This window comes from Plectropomus leopardus, chromosome 6, assembly GCF_026936395.1.
Source record: "Plectropomus leopardus strain MGB_pleo_1.0 chromosome 6, ASM2693639v1, whole genome shotgun sequence".
Classification (NCBI taxonomy): domain Eukaryota; kingdom Metazoa; phylum Chordata; class Actinopteri; order Perciformes; family Serranidae; genus Plectropomus; species Plectropomus leopardus.
In genome coordinates this window covers 32,849,051-32,867,025 of record NC_142181.1, presented here as the reverse complement: position 1 = coordinate 32,867,025, position 17,975 = coordinate 32,849,051, and the positions used below count along the sequence as shown (strand labels likewise).

Sequence of the window (17,975 nt, the reverse complement as noted above, 5' to 3'; positions counted from 1 at the left end):
TCCAGTTGAGTATACCTTCCCCACACTCTTTACTGTTGGTTGCACGTCTCAAGTGCTTTTATTTTGAAATCCGAAGCCGGAAGCCTCATGCTCTAGTCGCGTACAGCTTGACCCCGGTAGCCGCCGCTTCACTCCCTCCATTCATTTCTCTCGCGCACAGTCGCATCCAGCAGCGAGCCCTCCCCTCCCGTTTCTCTCCGCCTGGAAAGATGGCTGCTCCGGTGGTGGTGAGGAGCTCCGGCCCGGCGCTCTGCCCGAGCTTCGCGGAGGTCTGCTCGTTTCTGGAGCGGTACGGAGCGGCTCTGGACCTGCCCGAGATGACTTTCCCGCAGATGGAGAGGTATCTGCGGGACACAACGGCAGGTGAGAGCCCGGTGGTAGTGACGGTGGTGGTGGGAAGAAGAAGTGGTAGAAAGCTGCGACACTTGAAACCGAAGGAGAAGGGGTCCACCAGTACCACCATCACCACCATCATCATCCTCACCGTGAGGATGAGGAGGATGACGAAAAATGTACAGTGTGTGGCCCGGGGAGAGCAGCATTAGATCGGGAGTTTAGTCAGCGAGCTTGTTCGCTTTCTCACCGGTTGTGGCACATTTTGGCCCGAGTCTGAGCCAGTTTTCACTTGAAGGAGAAACAGTTTTTTGTCCAAGTTTCTGAGGAAATATTTGTACAGGGAGAAGACTGCTAACATAAAGCTAGCCCCATGCCAAACCCCACACACTTTTCACTGTGTTTTTACTAAAGTTGGGTGAAACGGATACAGACGGGAGTGAAAATTTGGAAAGCTACAACGAGGGGGTTTAGTTGGAGTGAAGTGACAGATCGTCGATATTGTTGTTATTGATCCGTTGACGCTAAACTTGGAGTGGGAGCCATGATGCAGCACTGCCTAGTGACCACACACAGCCAACCAGCTAGCTCCGGAGTGTTGTCAGGTGTAATTTTTCACCGGCCTTGCCTCGCAGGCAGTCGGACTGGAATTACACAAATGTCCCCTTGAGTTTATGACTTGAAATTTTTTGGTGTGCATTTAAACTCGGCTGTCAAATTGCTCGACTGATGTTAGCTAAAAACAAGGGATGTTATTTTTTTGGTAGAGTGCCTGTCAAATCCGCACAGGCGCAGTGGGGACTCTGGCTGCTTGCTAACTAATTAGCATCAAGGATTTCGTTAACTTCTAGTCGGAGTAAAAAACATGCTCATTACAGATGGTTTGCCACGTTATCTTTCATCAGACAGATTTTTGAGACTTATAGCCTTCGTGTTAGTATCTATGTAAACCGTGTAAACGAGTCTTGCCTGATAGCTTGTTAGGTTTATTTAGAACCGTTAGTTCGGTTTCTTGGTTAGCTTCCATGAAGTTAGCCATAACAGCTAATATTTATACTCATTGGTGGAAGAAGTATTCAGATCTTTCTCTTAAGCTAAAGTACTAATACCACCCTGTGAAAATATTCAGTGATAAGTAAAAGTCCTGCATTGGAAATTGTATTTAAGTAAAAGTAAGTAAATATAGTCACTATAGTAAATATAGTGAAAATGTATTTAAATTAGAAGTACTCAGTGCAGACAAATACACATCCAAAAAACTCAGAGAAAAAAGAAAAGAAAGAAAAAAAAAAACATTCCCAAAACCAAGAAAAACACTCAAAATTAAAATGTTTTTTAAAAAGAAGAATTATCCACAAATCCTCAAAGTTATTACAAAAAACATCCCAAAACTTACTATCTTTTTTTTTTTTTTAAAAAAAGATAAATAATTAGCAGCTGATTATCTGTGAATCAACTGATTGATTAATCATTGCAGCTGTACGTGGGTACACTGTTTGTAATTTAATTTATAACAAATCATAATACGTTATAAGCTCTTAAGTTTTACAAGCAAAAATCTCATTTGTTAAGGAACTTAAGCTGCCAGATACATGTAATGAAGCAAAAAGTACAATATTTCCCTCTGAAATTTAGTGGAGTAATAGTATAAAGTGACATGAAAAGAAAACACCCAAGTTAAGTACAGTTACCTTAAATTTGTACTTAAGTGCAGTGCTTCAGTTAATGTACTTTGTTACATTCTGCCACTGTTTCTAATGTAGTTAACAATAATATTTTGCTGACATTTCAGACTCAGGCAGGATTAACTGTGTTTTCTGTTTAGGGATTCTGAGTCTGTGTTGTAAAAAAATAAAAATAAATAAATAAAGATAGAAAATGTCAGTTACTAAATGATACTAAACTGATATATTTTAAGCATGTAATAGTTTTTCTGCATAATGAGATTTTAACAGAGGTGAGGTTTGTGTCAATTGCAAAAACTTCCTTAAAGTAGGCTTTTTCTTTAAGCATCTCATCTTATCAACAAAGCATTTTTCAACAGTGATAAAGATTTAGACTGACATGAAGTTTGGAATTCATTAGACAAAACAGATTCATATCCCATGCGAAACTTTTTTGGTGATTTTAAGAAGTCATTAGAGAAGGGTGAACTATCAACCACAGTGAAGGTAGAAACTATAACCACCCCTCCAAAACGGCACAAATATTCACTGATTATTGATAATTGGTAAATAATTAATAAATAACTATGAAACATTGTCATTAATCTGACTGTCTGCAATTTGGATTACACAGTCCTGCTGATTAATGTCAATCAGGTTTTATGAAAAATTATACAATATGCAACAACATAAGAACGTATAATGAACTGTGAAGATGAGTCTGTAGTTTTAGTTTTAGATTTAGAAAAGACAAATGCATCTTTGATACAGTCGTTAATTTTAAGTTGTTCTAAATGACTGTGTTTGCTTTTACACTACGATCTACACTGTACAGGGGAGACAAGAAAGAATGTCTGATCTGATTGGATGGTCTTAAAATGTAAAAAGTAGTGTGACCTTTTCCTGAAAATCAAATATTTAGCTGTGAGATTTCTGGCACCAAGGATGATGTCAGCGCTCAGTTTTCAGAACAATTAACATAGTAAACATTTGTTTACCAGCACTTAGTGAACAACATAAGCTTGCAAATCACCAGTTATCTTAATAATACTTTCAGGGGAGAGAACAGTTTAAAAATGACACACTCAATGCAGAGAACACATTTTATATGATACGCAGAAACACTGAGCAGTGTCATTAAAAATAAAATAAAAAAAAAAAAGGCACTGGAAGTGTGTCTCTTTTTATTGCTTATCTCAAGGCATTAAGGTTGCACTGATAAACCCTCTCATAAACCCCCAAAGATTACATTACTACTTAAGCGGTTTTGAGTCTGTATGAACTGATTTTACATTCACAGCTTGGATCATAAAAGTCATTTTCCTTTTTATTCATCCACCAGTGGTTGGCCATTTTTCCAACAGCCGCTGAGAGAAATGTGAAATAAAAATACCAGTGTTGTTTAGATTGAAACTCTGTGTTCCTGTGTTTTGTGATATGATTGATCTCCGGAAGGGGAAAGATCTTTCCCCTTTAGCCTCCTTAACAGGGAGGTAAGAGATCAGGGTCAGCTATAGAAAAACAACCCTAATGTTGTTCTCCCAGCAGGACGATCATTTGTTGTAAAAAGTTAGGATGAAAAGTGTCATGTGTCTGATCACCCTGTGTGTTTTCCAGTTCCTAAACCCCTTGTGGAGCTCCATGTGAAGCTGCTTAGAAAACTGGGGAGGTCTGTGACTGCAGACCGCTGGGAAAAATACCTGGCCAAGGTGAGGGCTTCATGTATGTGTGTGTTTGTGAACTTCCCTCTTACTATGGGGCCTTACTTATTTTGTTGTCAAGAGATGGAGGAGATATTTGAAAGAAGATTATACCAGACATAGATAGATAGATAGATAGATAGATAGATAGGATAGACAGACAGACTGATACTGTATTAATCCTTCACAGGAAAGTACATTTATTATGGCAGTTCTTTCACAGCTAACCACAGATTACCATAAAAGCACTTCTGTAAATATCCATAGTGAAAACAAAAAATCTCAGAAATAAATACTAAATTATAAATACAAAAAAATACATAAATACTACGTAGTGTATAAAATGTCAGTGTGCAAAGGTGCAGTAATTATATGTAGTTACTTTTTAAACTATTCCATAAGGTATATGGGCAAATAAGGGGTTCGACAGTCACCAGGGGTTTACAGGCATTATTGTATGATTATTTATTTTCTACTTTTTGTCGTATTATTTCCTCTTTTTTATCTCTTCCTCTTTTTCTCTAAATAACATTGTAAAAATGTTTACATATAATTTATACATAATTATATATAGTTTAAGAAAATTCAGTCCATATAAAAATTGAAGTGGGTCAGTTATTTTTCAGTAACTGATTGAGAACGGGAGGGATTTAATGAGTTTTCATGTATTCCCACTCCTTTTCAGATATGTCTGTGTATGTGTATGTTCATTATTTTGTTTCCTCTTTTTCATGTTTGAAATAAGTTTCAATTCAATTCAATATCATCATTGAAGCAGTGAACTTGTGCAAACAGGCTTGTATGGATTGACTGTATCTAATCATTGTCTCGTGCAGGTCTGCCAGGAGTTGAACAGTACCTGGGCATGGGAGCTGGAACAGAAGGGCTACCAGGAGATGTCCATGGAGTGCAAGTCATGTATCCTCAAAGTATGACATGCCTTGTTTTTGCAGCGATTTCCAATACAATATTCCTTCTAAGCTGTTTACATGGCCAGTGAAAATGAATATTCCACAAATATTCCTATTATATGTAGCTGTACGTCCTCTGATTAACCTGACCTAATATTTTGTTTATTACATCAAAATATGAAGAAATGTAACGACTGTAGCTTTTTGTGCTGTTTTACATCTTTGTGTCAAATTGACAACAAGAGTTGGCTGGATTTCCCACTTTTGCCAGTCCAGTCTGATGTACCAGCTTAAACCGGTTAGATTTTTTGCAGACCTGCTGAACTGGCATCTGTCAATATGACACAATCTGACAATTTTAAAAGAAGCCTAAGTCACAGGGTGTAATCCAAGTCAAATTGCAAGTGATATGACTTTGTGATTAAAAGAATATTATGATTATAAACGTACTAACAAAGCCACTAGTTTCCAACAGGTGGTTTGTTTACATCAAATAACAAAAGTGCATGGAGTGTGGGCAAAGAGCTCAGGTATTATGCGATGATACGTAATAGTCAATTGTTTGTTTTCTGTAGTGACACGGTGTCATTATGTTCCTCTCAGGTAAAATTCGGTAAACTGGTCCGCTGTTTGGCTTAATACCAAACTGGTTTGAAAACTCACACTTGTGTAAGATTTTTTTTAGATCTTCTCTCCAGTCGCAAAATTGTTAGACCTTGCGATCAAAGCCACCTTCTTACAGTCTTTCAACCACCTCCTTGAAAAGGTTGGTCTGTTGATATCCAAGTCCTTCATCATCTTTAAAAGTAGGTGTGTTTCTCCTTCAGACCAGAAATGTGGGCTTTTCTTTTAGGCATGCATTTCTACCCCACAGCACTCAAACTGCTGGCTAGTTGGTTTATGTACAAAGCATCCATGGCAACACGTAGGGTCGACAGTAAACAGGCAACAGGCCGTGTGTCGCAAACTGCAGTAAAAACCTCCACTGAGATACATATTCTGAATGTGCTGTCTACATGTTCATAGACTGCTCCTAAATCCAGAATAATATTGGTATATTCCATGTGTCTCAATCAGAAAATGCTAAATTTGTACAAAGGACTAATTCTGAATATCCAAGCGGAATGCTGTTTACATGACCCCTATCAAATTCTGAATATTGCCATATTTTTACCAGCCACAATAATGTACTGGCTGTCTGTGTGCAGATTTAGTCACCCCTATAGCATCACCCCCCCCCCCATCTGCCCCCCTTCAAATCCCTCCTCTTTCTCTGAACACATTTATTTTGTTTACCCTTCAGTATCTCTGCGAGTGTCAGTTCGATGACAACCTAAAGTTCAAGATGGCAATTAATGAGGAGGACCCAGAGAAGATGCGTCTGCAGCCCGTAGGTCGGGACCAGCAGGGCCTGATGTACTGGCTCCAGCTGGACCAGGAGCAGAACATCCGGCTGTACACAGAGGAGCAGGACGATCTGGACGGATCCACCTGGAAGTGCATTGTCAGGTATTACTGTGGACACACCTCTCATTCTGTGTCAACTGGTGGCACCAGTGTCTCATGCTGCGCCTTTTGTTATTGTTTTTTGGATCTTCTAAAGCTGTTTTTTTCTAATCATGATTGGTTAGGTTCACCTTGCAAATTAACGTGCCAACCTTGGCTTATCGCAAACTACACTCTGGACTTATTTCTGTAAATAAATTAATTTTTTTGACCATGCTGGATAACAGCCTGCAGTGCCGTGTCAGTTCACCATCAAGTCTTATCAAATTCTGCCTTCCTATTATGTTGTATCTTGTTTGAGCCACCTATCCAAAATATCTCCTCAGGACTCGTAATGACCTGGCTGAGGCTCTGGAGCTGCTGAAGGCCCAGGTTGAACCAAAACAGAATCAGGACCAGGACCAGAACCAGAACTTGACTGGATCCAGGAGTGCCAGCCCTACAGAGAAAGATTCAGGTATTTTAGGCAAATGAGGCAAATGACGATTTATTGCTTGTCACAGAGGGCAATTTGTGAAAAAAATTAATAAATAAAAACACATAAAGCACAAACAGTATGACACAGAAACATTCATTAATTGGCATTGATCTGTGCAGCGGGTGACTTGCACCTGTGCACATTCAAGCTCCACAGGAGCAGATTAATGAATGTCCACCAGAACTCTATAGAGCCTATAATAATTCAGTGAGCGTTAAATATGAAAAACATCTCCTGATGACATAAACCATTTCCAGTGTAGTAAACAGTGCAATCAGCTGGTCATGACAGTCACAAATGCAGCATCAGGACGGGCATCATGAAGGCCGATGCTGTAGTATAGCAGTACAATATGTACTGTTAGTGTCACGCTCACATCAACATTATCATTATGAACATCATCATACTACAATACAACATGTACCATAACTGTCGCTATATCATCATAATTGTCGTCATCATCACAGCTAATGGACAACCAGAGCAGTTACCTCCTTCTGCTATCAGTGTTTAAAGCATGAATGGAGACAGGAATTAATTTCTACACAAATATTGCTGTAATTTATTTATTTATAAGGGACCATGTACAGTAAAAAAACATACGTTTTACCATTTGATGCAGTGTACCAGATTATAGCTTAAACCTAATTCGCATCTGCAGTCCTTCAGCAGGTCAGAACAATTTACAGCACAATGACATGATATAAAGTTTTACAAAAAAAAGAGAGAAAAAAAAAGAAAAAAAAAACCCACACAAGACAAAATACCCACAACTACACGTTAAAAACATAAAGTGATGCCACGAAGAAGATGTGAGATAGACAACGCAACATATTACTACACGAAAAATACACGCACAATACACACAGTAGTGAATGCTTGTCAAATTAAAGACAAATTTAAAATCCGGATTTCACGGTCAGTGAGTACAGAGTTGAGCAGCTTTTAACAGTCTTTTCAAGGTGGTTTTGAAGTCCTGATAGAGCTGCAGCTTCTCACATCATCAGGCAGAGCGTTCCAGCTCTCAGAATATGCTGATTGCCTAAATGCAGAGCGACAAAATGGTTTATTATATGGTATACTACAGTGAGAAGTTTCAAAACTTAAAAAATGCAGACCATGTGCAGGATTGCTTTTAAGTCTTAATCTTTGCATTAAAAGACAACCACCTCAACACTCAAATACTGAGCAAATCAGCAAACCAGTGTGTATCCACACAGAGGAAAAATACCTAGGGATATGCATAGAAGGTTTTGACAGGATGAATTATAAATTGAGTTTCCTTTTTTATATATATATATATATATATATATATATATATATATATATATATATATATATATATATATATATATATATATATATATATATATATATATATATATATATATATATATATATATATATATATATATATATATATATATATATATATATATATATATATATATATATATATATATATATATATGTTCCATATTATATTTCCATGCTTTTATAGCACAGGATGAAGGCATGTAAACTTTTAAACCTCAAGAGTTCACAACAGATGGACAGAAACAGGAGGATGCAGCTCGTGTGTGATAATCTTTTAGATATCACTAAGCTACACTTTCTGTATCACAACACAACAAAGTCTTCCCAGCACTCCTCTCTCTAACTCTCAGTAATGTTTCCACCGCTGTCTTCTGTTTGTGTTTGTGTTATGAAGTCTTAAGGGATGAGGCCATCGGAGGCACCAAGCCCCAACCCTCCAAGACCACAGAGGAGCACAGTGATAGTAAGAAGGTTGACCTTGTAAAGGAAGAGGAGCCTGCATCACAAGGTACCTCAGTTAAAGAAACTGCCAGTTTTCCTCCTGAATTAAGCCTTTTAATAAGTAAAAAAAAAAATCTGATAATTGATGTGTAGAGGGTAATCTGATGGCTGAGTCCTCAATGTGTTGAGCTGAATGGCAAAAATATTGGGGCATTCTTTGTTTTATCAGAGAGTACAGTAGAGAGCTGACAGGAAACAACAGGAGAGGGAGAGTGGAGATGACATGTGACAAATGACCTTAACCAGACTCAGTCTATGAAGTTGTGCTAACGTGGTCAGCGTTTTAAACCTCTTGGTACTCAGGACACCCCTTAATTTTATTTCCATCACTGAAAAAAAGGAAAGGAAATGATCCAAAGTATCCACTACATCTACTATTTCAGCTGCCAGGTGCAGGAATAATAGAAAATGGCTTTTAATGATAATTGTTTACCAGCTCAAGTGGCTAATAAACATCCAACCCTCATCTTAGACAAGACATCTTATCATGCCTCCAAGCCGGCGATAGCTGTGGATAGAGGCATCATGTTTTTGGGTTGTCTGTGCGTATGTCTGTCCCATTCTTGTGATCTTGATATTTCACAGTTTCTGCAAATTTGGCACAAATCTTCACTCAGCGATGAAGTGATTAGATTTGGTGGTCAAAGATCAAAAGCCAAGTTCACTGTGACCTTGTCTGTCACAGTATCTCACACACCTCAAGGGAATTTCTTCGAATTTGGCACAAACACCCACTTTTTTTGGCCGTAACTCAAGAAATCATACACTAATTATGATGAAATTTCACACAAATGTCTAATAGGATAAAATGATAAAGTGGTGACATTTTATACCCAAAAGGTCAAAGGTCAGCCTCACTGTGACATCATACTATTTTGCAAAAATGCTTTTTTGGCGATTACTCAACATCATATTTCAGAAACAGAAGGGAAGACATTTGATCAGATATTGAACTGATGACACTAATTTTGGGTGTCCACCTTTAAACTGTAAAAATCTTCTGTGTTGGCGGGGGCAAGATGTGTGTGAAGCGTCCATGTTTCCACAAACATGGATGTAAAGTTTAAGTGCATATTGATTGGTGCACGAACGCAGCGTGTGGCGGTCATTCTAGTTTGATTCGCATCTCAGTGCAATTTTTTTTATCTGCTTCTTGCGCTGTGTCCCTCCTGTCTGCTGTTTTTAGGAATGTGACGGTTGTGTCTGTTTTGTTTTGCAGTGATAAAGCAGGAGGAGATGCAGCCTACTAAGCAGGAAAAACCTGAAGCTGAGGTGAAAGAAGAGAAGAAAGACCACAAATCCTCTCCTGTCTTTGATAACCGCGTGAGCACGATCACCACCATCATCAAATCAGAACCCAGGGATGCTGACGCTCCCAAAAATGCTGTCTCTGTCGTGATGGCACCAGGTACAACTGTGACAAAACAGGGAATGAACAAAGAAGAGGAAGCAGAGCGGGCAGTTGTCAGGAGCAACCAGCAGGCCAAGATACCACTGAAGAAGAGGGAGCTTAAGATTGCTGAAAGCTACCACAGCAACCACCTCAACAACAGTAACAGCAGTAGTATTATTGTTTGTAACCCATCTGTGATCCAGACCAAGGATAGCCATGGAAAAGAGGCAAAATTACAGAGCTCGTTAGCACCCCCTGGTGGTCCAGCTGCCTTACAAACACAGCAGCAAATAGTGGTCTCTGCATCGAGGCAAGAACTGAGCAACGGGAGAGCGTCTCTCTCATTGCCGCACAAAGAGGGACAAAATGGAGTCATAGGAGTGATAGGTCAAGTTGGCGTTATAGGTCATGTAGGGGTCATCCGCAGCCCTTCTGAGCGTCACAGAGCCCCTGGTGTTGAGCCCCTGGAACAAAATGGGCCCAGTTTAGACCACCAGGGCTCCAGAGCTGTGGAGGAAGAGAGGGAGGTGAGCCGGCAGTCAGTGCTGGTGAGGAAGGGAGCGGTTGATGGGGAGACAGCAGCAGCAGCAGTTATTGCTCCTCCTCAAACAGCCAGAAAACTACGTTTGTCATCCTTAAAATCTGATCCACTGCTTGAGGATGCAGAGACAAAAGTGGATTATCTTAGCATGTCCTTACTGTCTCAGTCCACAGAGGACCCCAAAAGACAGGCAGCAGAAGACCAGGGTAAAAAAATATCAGAGGAACAGTTAGACAGGGAGACAAAAACTGGGCACAGCAGTCATCTACAGAAGAAAGACAGCCAGGACGAGGGGGATGAGAGGAGAAAAGAAGCATCTGAGCAACCTGTGGCAGGAGGGGGAAGTAATGATGACCATGAAAAGAATAAAAGCACTTTAGGAAAGTTGAAGGCAGAATCAGGGAGCAGCGCTCAACTTCTAAAAGCAGACCAGCAAGATAAAAAAGACCAGCAGGGAGACGGGGTCAACGGTGGGTTGGCTGCCCAGGTTAAGGGGAAGGACGCTGGGCTCGTATCAGGGGAGAGGAAGGGTCCCCTGGAGGAAGCTTCCTCTGAGCTCCAGAAAGAAGGAATCAGGTTAAAAATCAAGATTCCTCCACACCGGAGAAACAAGTTAAAGGGGAAAGGGGGAACAGAGGAGGAGAAAGAAAGGGAGCAGGAGGTGCACATGGAAGGGAGGCCACTGAGGAGATCTGCAAGGATTTGCAGGTATGTGTATAACAGGATCCATTAAACTGGGGCATTATTATCAGAGAATAAACTTATTTGTTTTTGTTAATTGTGATCTCACATACAGCTGGTTTGATTTTGACAATAAATTCAGTTCCATCTACACCTTTTTTCTTGAAGATCATCTGCTTTGCCAACCTGCAGGCCGAGCTCAAAGGCGGCTGAAAGCCAGGGAAAGAAACCACAAAAAAAACAAGCACTGCCCACCAGAACGAGGGAAGAAGAGGAGGAGGAGGGAGAAGAAGAGGAAGATGAAGAGGAGCGGGGCTCCACTACAAAGAAAGACAGAAAAACAGAACATGTCGGGCAAATTAGGAAACAGAGGGTAATCAGTTTTGAAATGTCCCTCCTAAGAGAATGATCACATAAATGTATGTTTAACAATTTGACTATTTCTCTCTATCTCATTTTTAGGGTAGACGGAGGCATCGACGCCCCCGATGGTCCAATATTCGTACTAAGAGACGCAAATTGAATGAGGAAGAGGAGATGGAGGACAGAGGGAGGAAACGAGGAGAGGGGGAGAGCGAAGGAGGGAGCGACTCAGAGGAATCGTGTAGATCAGAGGAGATTCCCAGTGAGGATGCCTGCAGTCACTGTGGCCTGCCCAACCACCCAGAACTGGTGAGTTAGGAGTGTATGATTGTGTCACAGACTGTTTCACTTTTATATTTTGCACATAATAGAGTATTTGGACACACCCTGTCCGCATACATTTGGGTACTTTTGATCTGGGGCTGTTTGTTACGATTTGCACAAGGTCTCATGGTGTGAATTAAGGAAAATCATAAAGGGAAACTTTTCAATCTTGGGAATTTTTCAATCGTGACCCTATTTTCTGGTGTTTTTGTATCTAGGTGAATAAGTGAATTACGAGAACACCACTCGGGGCAATATGCACCATCAGTGCACGTTCACTAAAAGTGCTTGTTTTTTGCCGCAGACAGGCTCAGATGGTTACTATAATTGTCAGACAACATAATAAGAAATATTAATATTAATATTAATATATAAGAAACATTTTTCTTTACATTTTGCTGATCTGGTTTGTTTGTTAATGTGTGTAACCAAGTTTCACTCAAGGAGATGTCTTGCTTGAAATCTTGCACTTTTCCACATTATTGAAATCAGCTAAATATTCAGCCATGACATTGAAGATAACACTAAACTATGCTTTCTGTTCTCCAACACCCACTAACGTTTCCACCTTCGTCTTTCTACAAATCACCTCTCACAACATTTCAGAACGAGACGTCACCTTGAGCGAGACTTGGTTACACGCAGAAACAAACAGACCAGATCAGACAAAACATAACAAAATAACAATCTGAGCCTGTCAGTGGCAAAAAGAACAACTTTTATGAGACTAACATTTGTTGTGCCAGTCACTCTGCGTGATAACATTTCAGCCTGTTTCAGAGCTGCCGGCTGCAGCGGTCTCTCTCAGTATTGAACCATTTTTTTTAAAAAAAAGAAAGTTGTTTCCATTCATCACTTAGACAGAAAACATGGGAAATAGGGTTACCCAATTTAGTTACCCTTCAGTGTTACAGCATGTCATAAAGAAATAGTTTTCCAGTTTGGTATGGAAGAACTTGGTTAAAATACTAATACATTTGCATGGCCGTAATTATTTAATTTTGGCTATATTACTTTTGTTTTCCATTGTTTTATTTTGGGTTTTTTTTCTAAAAAACAACAACAACTGCATTTTCTGTCTCCTGAGTTTCATTGATTCTGGTACATCAGTTGAATTATTCCCTCCTGCTTAAGTTTCCTAGAGTCTTCCAACATAATAGTCCTTATGCTGTTTGCAATAAGAGCACGCTTTACTGGCCTGCACATAGCTCCGACCCCAACCCAAGCCAAAACCTTTGGTGTGAACTTGAACCTTATTACCCAACACCAGACCCCAAATTATTTTATTTTATTTTTTGGGAACTATAATACCGTATTGTGTACCCAACAATAATGACAAATTCCCATAGCACATCACCAAAGTGGAGCAACAGTGAAACAGATTGAAGCCATTGGTTGTTTGTGAGTAATTCAGTTCATATCACAGCTTGTGATGTGTATGGAAAGAGTTGTCACTGTAAGTTATTTAACCATATATATGTCTTTGTGTGTACATCCTCAGATCCTGCTGTGTGACTCTTGTGATAGTGGATACCACACTGCCTGCCTGCGGCCGCCGCTCATGTTGATTCCTGATGGAGAATGGTTCTGTCCACCCTGCCAACATGTAAGCTTTGTGACACATATACAGCACATCTGATGTCTTATCAAACTGTAAACCTGTTAATGTTTTGGTGATAAAACTCCATCTGATGTCAGATAGTCATTATATAAAATAGGCTTAGGCGTTATCTAATTTTTCATACCTTCCTGAAATTTCACTGGCATATACAGTATATGACAGTAAGTGTGTGGCGCGAACACACCCCACCCACCCCAATGATTGTGAAGCACTGCTTACTTTCAGCTTTCCAGACAAATAGAAACTCACAAAATGTTAAGAAAAGTAATATTCTCACAGCTATTTTCTTTATTAAACAGAGAAATTCAACTCTACACCTTTTTAATTCAACTGACAAGACTGACAAGGCTTATACATATATACTACATATATACCTACAGGAATATCATGATAATGCTCAATACTAATCTAAAACTAAAAACCTCTAAAACCTCACTGTGTGGTCAGTAATGTCTGAAAGTGGTTGATGGTTTGAAGGAGTGTTCACTACGAGTTGTGCTTTTATATTGACAGTAAGGCTGGATATTGTTTTAACACAAGACTTAAATGCACTTTGTTAGTGGTACAAATATAGTGTAGAGGTTTGTTAATAAAAAATACATTTTAAAAGAAATGTTTGCCGGCATTTCATTTGTGTTTTTTGGTTTTCCTCCTTCAGAAGCTGCTGTGTGAGAAACTGGAGGAACAACTGCAGAACCTGGACAGTGCTCTGAAGAAAAGAGAGAGAGCAGAGAGGAGGTAAACACACACACACACACACACACACACACCAGAATTCACATAGTTATGAAATTCCTGGAAAAGTTATGAAATTAGAAATACAGTTTTTTTCAGGCCTGGAAATTGTTTGGAATCAGCTGAATGTTTAGGAAATAAACTGATGTTTAGGACATTTTTTTGGCTGTTTTTTAAAATATGTTAATATCTAAAGTCACAGGAATGTTGTTGTTCCTTTATCATGTGATACACATAGGCACATAGGATATTTTAGGCACATAAAACAGGTGGATCTTACCTGTCAGTGTGGTGGATCGCTAAATGATGCTGTGACTCTTACTCTCAATGTCAATTAGTTTGAGTTTTCAACAGATCGATTATTTAATGACAACACTTAACACTTAGCCTAATGACGCCTGGTGGTTCAGATAAATATTTGATTGAATCACTAGTAATGTTTGATTTGATTTGATTTGTGTTGAGCATGTAAAAAAAAATGAGAAATGATTTTACAAACAGGCAGACAGACAAAAAAGTCATATTTACAGACAAAGGAAAACATAAAGCAAAAGAAATGGTCAAACACATGATGACTTGGTTTACATATTCGAAAAGGAGTGAGAAGGACACATTTATTTAATCCCACCCCTTCTCCATAAGTCATTGAATTTTTTTTTAATACTTAATTTTTTTTTTAAAAAGACATTTACATAGAGACATAAACATAGACATATCATTTCCACCACAATAATAATAATATCAACAACAACATTAACTATAAAAGAAATCTACTAGTGACATGGGGTTATCCTCTCTTACAAATTTGTTATGCATCGCCCTGATCTGAAACTACATCTCCTAATCTGTGGTGTCATTCACTTTTCTTTTATACTTGACCCATTTTTCCCACTTGATTCAAATTTCCCCCCCTGGACCCTCAATATGTGTGTGAGTCTTTCCATCTCATATATTTCCTCTACTACACGCCGCCATTGCTCCTTTTTAGGTGGGACAGCTCTGCACTATGCCCTTGTTATGGTTTTCTTGCTGGCTACCAAGAGAACTTTTATCAAGTATCTTGTTTTCCTGTGTCAAATTCCCCAGGTATAACACCAGGCCAGTGTGAGACACCTCATAGCCTAATACCCCCTTTTATACTCCCAATACTCTTTCCCAGTACTCCCTTAACTTTTGGCATTTCCAAAATACGTGTGTGTGTTCCACCCCCTCCTGTCCACATAGCCTCCAGCACACATTCTGTTCTGGGGCGTACCTCCCTTTTGTCTTTGGGGTTATGACGAATCGTACAACATTCTTCCAACCGAACTCCCTCCATACTCTTGACCTGGTGGTTGATTGTTGCACCCGACACACATTATGCCAGTCTTCCTCAGTTATCTCAATTCTAAGTTCTCTTTCCCACTTTTCTTTTATATATAGGGTTGAGTTTCCCCTACTCCTCAACAGAGCTTGGTACAGAGCCGAGATCACCCCACCCATTTTCCCTCTATATGCATCAATAATTACTTTAATTACCCCATTCTGCTCAGTGTTCTTATCTATTCTTATTTCCGTTCTATGATAATCCCTTACCTGTAGATATCTAAAATAGTCGGTTCTGTCCAATTCAAATCTATCTTCTAGGTTTCGAAAACTTTGCATTTCTCCTTTTTCTATCATTATACATTGAATTTTAATTAACCAGCTTCATTATTAATTTAAACCTATACTCTAATTAATGAAAATACTGGATATGCATACACCCACATACCCAAAATCAAATATCTACAATTTCATATTACCATTTACAGAAAAGAGAGATTGTGATCTGAATTGAAAGAATATTTGGGTCAGTGAAGCACTTGGACAGGGGGAAGCATGATGGGACATGACAGCAATGATTTTTAAATTTATATATGTATTGCATAAGTGCAGGTTTTGAGAACGTTGCAAAATATGTTTATAAGACAAATGTGTGTTCATCAAGAAATAAATGCATACAACCTTGCTAAATTTAATACTTGCCTCACAGCAAGAGGGTCCCTGGTTCGAAACCCGGTTGGAACGGGGTTCAGTCCGTGTCTGCGTGGGTTCTCCCCGTGCCTCCAGCTTCCTCCCACAGTCCAAAGACATGCAGCTCAGGTTGATTGGTGACTCTAAATTGCCCTTAGGTGTGACTGTGAGCGTGTATGGTTGTCTGTCTGTGTGTGTCGGCCCTGCAATAGTCTGGCGATCTATCCGGGGTGTACCCCGCCTTCCGCCCAATGACAGCTGAGATTGGCTCCAGCACCCCCGCGACCCTTACGAGGACAAGCGGTTACAGAAAATGACTGACTGACTGACATTTGAAATTACATTGACAACTATAGGATCTTCGGCTTTCTATCCCCCAAAAAACAATATGATTTTGACATTTTTTAAAAGACCCATATGTGGCGGTCTACCCTATTGACATATGCAGCCTATTGGTGGCGGGGATATCCAACAAGAAAGTAAGGTTAGTAATTCCAAACAATTTGCTTATCTGAAAATGCAGAGGTATTTAATAATATATGTGCTGTATTGCTATGTAGGCCCACCCATTTTAAACTAATAAAGTCATGGAAACAGGAATGTAAAAGTTATGGAAATGATTTAAAAATTCCTTGGTAAATGTGTGTGGGAATCTTAACACACACCGACTATGAAAGATGATGTGAATATTTGAAATGATGTGATTTTGACTTTCTCTCTCCTTGTCTGTCCAGGAGGGAGCGGCTGGTGTACGTGGGAATCAGTGTGGAGAACATCATCCCCGTGAGTCCAATTAAAAAATTAACCACATCAGTTTAAACACAAAGCTTCATAATAATCCTTGTCAGTTTAAACACATGGGAAATAATGTGATTACTTTGGTGCATCGTTATATTAGCTTTAACTTGTTTTTAATGACAGGAATTTCTGTTTCGAAAGTGAAATGTGAAGCTTCACAGTGGTTGTTAACATTCTCAACAAAGAAGCTTGCTCACATATGCAATTATAGTACTGTTGTAGGGATGCAGCAGTTTAGGCTAAGCAAAGCTAATCTCTCAGGTATTAATGTTTTTTACCTGGAGCGTCTGATCATCATCTGGTGTAAAACAGTTCATATTTTGCATTGCGACATTAAAAAGAATCTGTCTTGAATGTTTTAGGAGGGGGATGAGGGGGAAGAGGAGTCTGCCAGGTCAGCAAAGAAGAAAGATTCCAAAAAGAGCAAAAATCTGGGGAGGAGATCAACCAGAACCAGGAAGCACATCAGCTACAGGTGGGTGTGGCCTGGCGTGGGTTAAAGGAACAGGTGGGGTTTTCTTGTCGATAAAGTTACATGACATTAAGAGTTTCTCACTAAAACACATTGTGTGTATCTTTAAGTCATAACAAAAGTATATAACGTATTTGCAAAGATAATTTGTTTTTTTAAAGATGATTTGGAACCAAACCAAATTCACAACCTTTAATTGTGCGTATTTAAGACATTAGGTCGCTGATAATGCTGCTAAGAGATTCAGAACTAACAGCTGTAAAAGTTGTGACAGGATGTCACAGACACATGAGAATTAGTTTGATGTCCATATCTATTTATATATGAGCAAATTATTGAAAGCACAACCTTGAAATGTGCATATTTAGGGGAACAGGTCATGGATGATGATGTTAAGGGATTTTCTGAGGGCTAACAATGTCCAACAATGTTTACATTCATGTTTACATTATCCAGCAAGCTTCTTCTTTCTTGTGTTTCCTGCTGTATTGCTGCCAGCAAGTGTTGATAAAAAGACAGACATCAATAGACGTAACAGTCTATATTTCAGTACTGCCATTGTCTTTTTGACCTCTTACATTGATACTGTAACACTATATTTAAATCTAAATATATATCCCCTTTAAAATGATATGGTGGCAT

The 17,975-nt window shown here is 39.2% G+C and overlaps 1 protein-coding gene across 2 annotated transcripts in view; it reads left to right on the top strand.

Annotated features, from left to right (window-relative positions):
- Window positions 1-148: 148 nt before the first annotated feature.
- rsf1a (remodeling and spacing factor 1a) overlaps window positions 149-17,975 on the top strand; it is a 33,478-nt gene continuing 15,651 nt past the window's right edge. The window contains exons 1-13 of one of the 2 annotated variants that reach the window (XM_042486522.2): window positions 149-363; window positions 3,615-3,706; window positions 4,534-4,626; window positions 5,912-6,117; window positions 6,441-6,571; window positions 8,304-8,417; window positions 9,630-11,052; window positions 11,218-11,398; window positions 11,488-11,697; window positions 13,214-13,318; window positions 13,992-14,071; window positions 16,798-16,846; window positions 17,224-17,336. In XM_042486522.2, coding sequence (XP_042342456.2) covers window positions 210-363; window positions 3,615-3,706; window positions 4,534-4,626; window positions 5,912-6,117; window positions 6,441-6,571; window positions 8,304-8,417; window positions 9,630-11,052; window positions 11,218-11,398; window positions 11,488-11,697; window positions 13,214-13,318; window positions 13,992-14,071; window positions 16,798-16,846; window positions 17,224-17,336 — 2,951 coding nt within the window. In that variant the 5' untranslated portion in view covers window positions 149-209. Of the gene's footprint in view, window positions 364-3,614; window positions 3,707-4,533; window positions 4,627-5,911; window positions 6,118-6,440; window positions 6,572-8,303; window positions 8,418-9,629; window positions 11,053-11,193; window positions 11,399-11,487; window positions 11,698-13,213; window positions 13,319-13,991; window positions 14,072-16,797; window positions 16,847-17,223; window positions 17,337-17,975 lie in introns of both variants that reach the window. The other variant, XM_088079283.1, reaches the window with a different exon arrangement.